General features: G+C 34.5%; 1 protein-coding gene across 1 annotated transcript in view; it reads left to right on the forward strand.

Moving 5' to 3' along the window:
• Positions 1-3263, forward strand: part of mtrf1l (mitochondrial translational release factor 1-like) — a 7124-nt gene extending 3861 nt beyond the window's left edge. The window contains exons 5-8 of the mRNA XM_024298085.2: positions 8-171; positions 357-474; positions 1616-1752; positions 2892-3263. Of these exons, the coding sequence (XP_024153853.1) occupies positions 8-171; positions 357-474; positions 1616-1752; positions 2892-3113 (641 nt within the window). The 3' untranslated portion in view covers positions 3114-3263. The remainder of the gene's footprint in view (positions 1-7; positions 172-356; positions 475-1615; positions 1753-2891) is intronic.
• Positions 3264-4408: the final 1145 nt, after the last annotated feature.

The following is a 4408-nucleotide window of genomic DNA, read 5'->3' on the forward strand; positions in this document are numbered from 1 at the left end:
GCTGCAGGTGGACTGCGTCACGCCTCTGCCAGCATCAGCGGGCCTCAGAGCTACAAGAAGATGAAGTTTGAGGCTGGAGTCCACCGAGTTCAGAGGGTTCCCAAGACTGAAAAGCAGGGCCGGATGCACACCAGTACGATGACTGTGGCTGTGTTACCCCAACCCACCGAGGTACAGCTTATTGACGGCAAAGTTATTAAAAAACATTTCAAAATAAAAGTAAATAAAAAGCATTTTTTGTTATTTTGGAAATCATTTTTTTGTTTTTTTTGCCCTGAAGATTCATCCAACAGCAATCTTCTTCTTCTGCTCAGCTGCTTTTTACGTGCTTCTTTTTTGTCATATTCTTTTTTTAGATCTCTTTGACAATCAACCCGAAAGACCTACGGATAGACACAAAGAGAGCGAGTGGAGCCGGAGGTCAACACGTCAACACCACAGACAGCGCGGTCAGGATAGTGCATCTTCCAACAGGTACAAGCTGGAAAGAACATTCCAGAACAAGATCAGAATCCAGTCTGAGTCATTCTACTAAATACAGCAAAAACTACTTTAAATAAAAATATATTTATGACAAAAAAATAAATAACATTAGTTACATAATGTGTTTGCATGGTTGTGGTCATTTTCTTTACTTTTGGGTTCTACTTCAGATCAGGACTTTAATATATGTATTTATTGATCATATTTCAGCTCACAAAGTTAAATATAGTTGTAAAGCATGTTTAAAATAACACATGTTTATAGGGTAAGTATTGAAAGTATGTAAAAGATTGTACATAATCACGAGGAAAGCAGCAAAATATCAATTGTAACATAAACCCATTTTATTAAATCTCTTCTACTTCTGTCATTTAATTCCTCCCACACGTTGTGTCTGGTTCTGGATGTCTTCATTTACTTTGTTTCCCACTCACATCTGTGTATGCGGGGTGTTTACAGGCGGCCTCCATGTAGAGCTGGCTCCAAAAACATGATCAAATGTCTCCTTACAGCCCAGCTGACACTAATGCTAAGAAACTAAAACCTCTTGATAGTGCAAAGCAACAGGGGTTAGAAAACACACCTAAAAGTTCAGACTTTGATCTATTTTTTTCCTTTTTGTTGGTTCGTGAAAATCAAGTGATTCCAGTAAAAAAAAGGCTGTAAAGTGCAAATCAAAAACAATTCTTGCAAAATGGTAAAAACTGCAGTAAAACAGGAATTTAGAGAACTCAGAAAGATATACACAGTGTGATAAGATGTAGTTATTTAAAAAAAAAACGAAAAAAAAAGTTACTGTGTAAAATATAAGACTTCACAGAATGAATTAAAGTCACTCTGTAAGTATAATAAAACTTTTTACAGATTAAACAGAAGCAGATTTATATGCTTGAATCATGAACTGATCATTGGTTGATCCAAAATCCATGTAAAAAAATAGACTTTCATCCATTTCAGGTTTTTTTCCCCTATGTAAAATGCTTTATTTACAGTCTGAATTATAATCAAACCCATAGATAGACTTTACTGTCAGAATGGGATTGCTCTAAACTAACATTACTGTTAATTTAGACACTGTTTTATTATTCATAATAGTAATGTAATTAAGTTTTTCTGTGTTTTTTTATTTTAGGTGTGGTTGCAGAATGTCAGCAGGAGCGATCGCAGCTGAAGAACAGAGAAAAGGCGATGAAAGCTCTGAGGGCGAAGCTGTACAGCATGAAGCTGGAGGAGGAGACTAGTAAGCGCTATAACCAGCGCAAAATTCAGGTGAGATTACAGTCAGAGATGCAGAAGAACACTGATCAACCCAAGTTTATTTCTGAGCTTAAAAGAAAAGAACTAAAATTACATTTCTGAGCGGTGTTTTATTTGACCGAGGCTCGTCAAAGCTGCATGTGATAAATCAACTTAAAATCCACTTTTTTAAAAATGACAGCTTTTCTGTTAGTTTTATCTCCATAGCAACCATTTTATGTTTTAGTCACTTGAGGATACCGAACTGATTGATAAGAGTTTCAGAAGAATCGGCAAAAGTATATTTTTGGATTTCCTTAGCAACTGAGGTTTTTTGTTAACCACGCCCACATTCCTAAAATTTTCATATCCTATGTTATATCATTTTGTTCAGCTCTACGCTGGGGTCCATGCATTACATTTTCACAAATTTCTGGTAAATAACGTGTCAGTAATAGGACAACGCCACTTTTGCGAGCTCGCCACACGCACGCCATTCAAAATCTAAAACTTCTAATTGCAATATTTTTTCCCCAACTGCTTCCCAATGATGCCTGAAAAGTTAGAAGACGATTGATGAAATCCTTTGGACGAGTTAGTAGCTGTTGCCATAGTTGTATCTTTTTAAATTTCAAGATGGCGGCTTCTTTCTAAGGTCAAAGGTTGACGAAACTCTAGATGTCGTTCTGGACTTTAGCTGGCAAAATGTGTGTGAAATTTCATGAAAATCACTTTTTTCACAGTAGCTTCCCAATAAAGTTCCAGCATTGATGAAAATCTCTAGGATGAGTTTTTGTTTGTACCTGGTCCTAAATTTGTTTTAGTTTTTTTTTTAATTCAAGATGGCGGCCTCTTCCTGAGGTCAAAGGTCAACAAAACCCTGTGCTGGCTGTAAACTCAAGCTGTGTGTGAAATTTCATGAAGACCACTTGAACAAAAGTTTATTTTCCCCATAATGTGGGAAAAACGAGAAAATAGCAAAATCTTAAATTTTACCACAAAATGACCACCCAGGTTGTGTGGCCATCCCATAATAATTTCAAAACGTCTTTTGGATATCCTCAACACATGTTTTGGTTTTGTTGGTGGATTTTGAATTTTTCGCTAGCCCTGATGTCATCGTCTTAAGTGATTAGACGCCATCAAATACCTATTGAATTTTTCCCCTCCAGGTTGGTACCAAAGGGAGGTCGGAGAAGATCCGCACTTACAACTTTCCTCAAGACCGCATCACGGACCACCGAATCTCTATCACAGTACACGATGTAAAAAGTTTCCTGCTGGGGGAAGATCTGCTGGAGGACATGAACTCATCACTGCAGGAGTTCTCCGACCAGGAAGCACTGATGGAGCTGCTTGAAGAGAGCGAGCAGGAGGAGCAACAAAAGCCATGAAATTCCATGTTTTCATGCTTAGGCGTGACTCTAATAATGGTCATTTTTTCCTCCGGTTTAAAAAAATATTCAGCTACATATTATTTAAAATAAGGTAATGTAAAGACATGAAGATGGAATTCTATTTCACAATAAATACCTGAGGTCTGACGTATGGTGGTCTGTGTAATCTAAAGAGAATCACTTCTCTATTCGTTTCTGTGAGCTGAAAAACAAAGACTTTGGTTTTCTAAGTTCACAAGGATTTTATCCAACATGAAAAAAAATTAATCTAAGATATTTTCTTTGTTCCTGTCTTGATGCTCAACTTTAAACTTTTATCAAATCAACATTTGAAGCATTTTTGGTAAAATTAGACTTTAAAAGAAGCTCTTTAGCTTATCCTTAATGCTGGTCCAATAACAACAAAATCTATCCAAATTGCAGAAATGTTATGACAAAAAAAATGAAAATAAATAAAGTTTTAAAAATGGAACAAAATATTTTGTGTTATCTTAACAAAACATTTGCCATGAAACATCAAACATAGTTCAAAAACTTTCTACAAATCTCATTTTTGTCAATTTTCTATGAAGATGGAGGTTAATTCACATATTCAGAACCCTTTCACCACCTAAATATGTTACCTGTGTGACCATTTCATTAAAAAAGGACAAAAATAAGGAAAATATTATCTATAATTTAAATCTTTAAAGATTAAGTGTAAATAAACAAGTACATTTAGATTTTACAATACATCAGACTTAAATATATCACAAAAAAGAAACCAATTGATTCCTATCGATGCAAATGGGGATCAAACCACTTTGGTTCCAAAATTATGTTAATTTAGCGTTCACATCAAAGCAACAAACATGGAATGTTTTAATAGCTTGAAATAAATAGAGGCATTAAAGGATTAAAATTTGTATTTTTTTTTAGATGAAATCCATTAGTATGTATGTATGTTAGTTTAATTTCAGTTTATTTAGTTTTAGACCATAAAAGCAAAAGAGGTGGGAATTTAGAAATATTAATAATATAATCAACAACAGGTTAAAAAAATGCAACTTTGAATATTTTTCAAATTAGTTTAAGCCTTTATCCATATTTCATAATTAATATAAAAGCTTAAAAAAGTGAATGATAGTGACACAAAATGACTTCAAAAGACTGCTTTAAAAAAACAAAGTGACCACTTATAAAACGGTAAATGTTGTGGAGGAGTTTTTCCAATTACAGAACCCATAAAGGGATATTGAAGTAACAAAAAAAAGCAAATTGACCAGATCGTAACTGAAAAATGTGTTATTTCT

The sequence above is a fragment of the Oryzias melastigma genome, linkage group LG15 (genome assembly GCF_002922805.2).
Source record: "Oryzias melastigma strain HK-1 linkage group LG15, ASM292280v2, whole genome shotgun sequence".
In the NCBI taxonomy this organism is placed as follows: domain Eukaryota; kingdom Metazoa; phylum Chordata; class Actinopteri; order Beloniformes; family Adrianichthyidae; genus Oryzias; species Oryzias melastigma.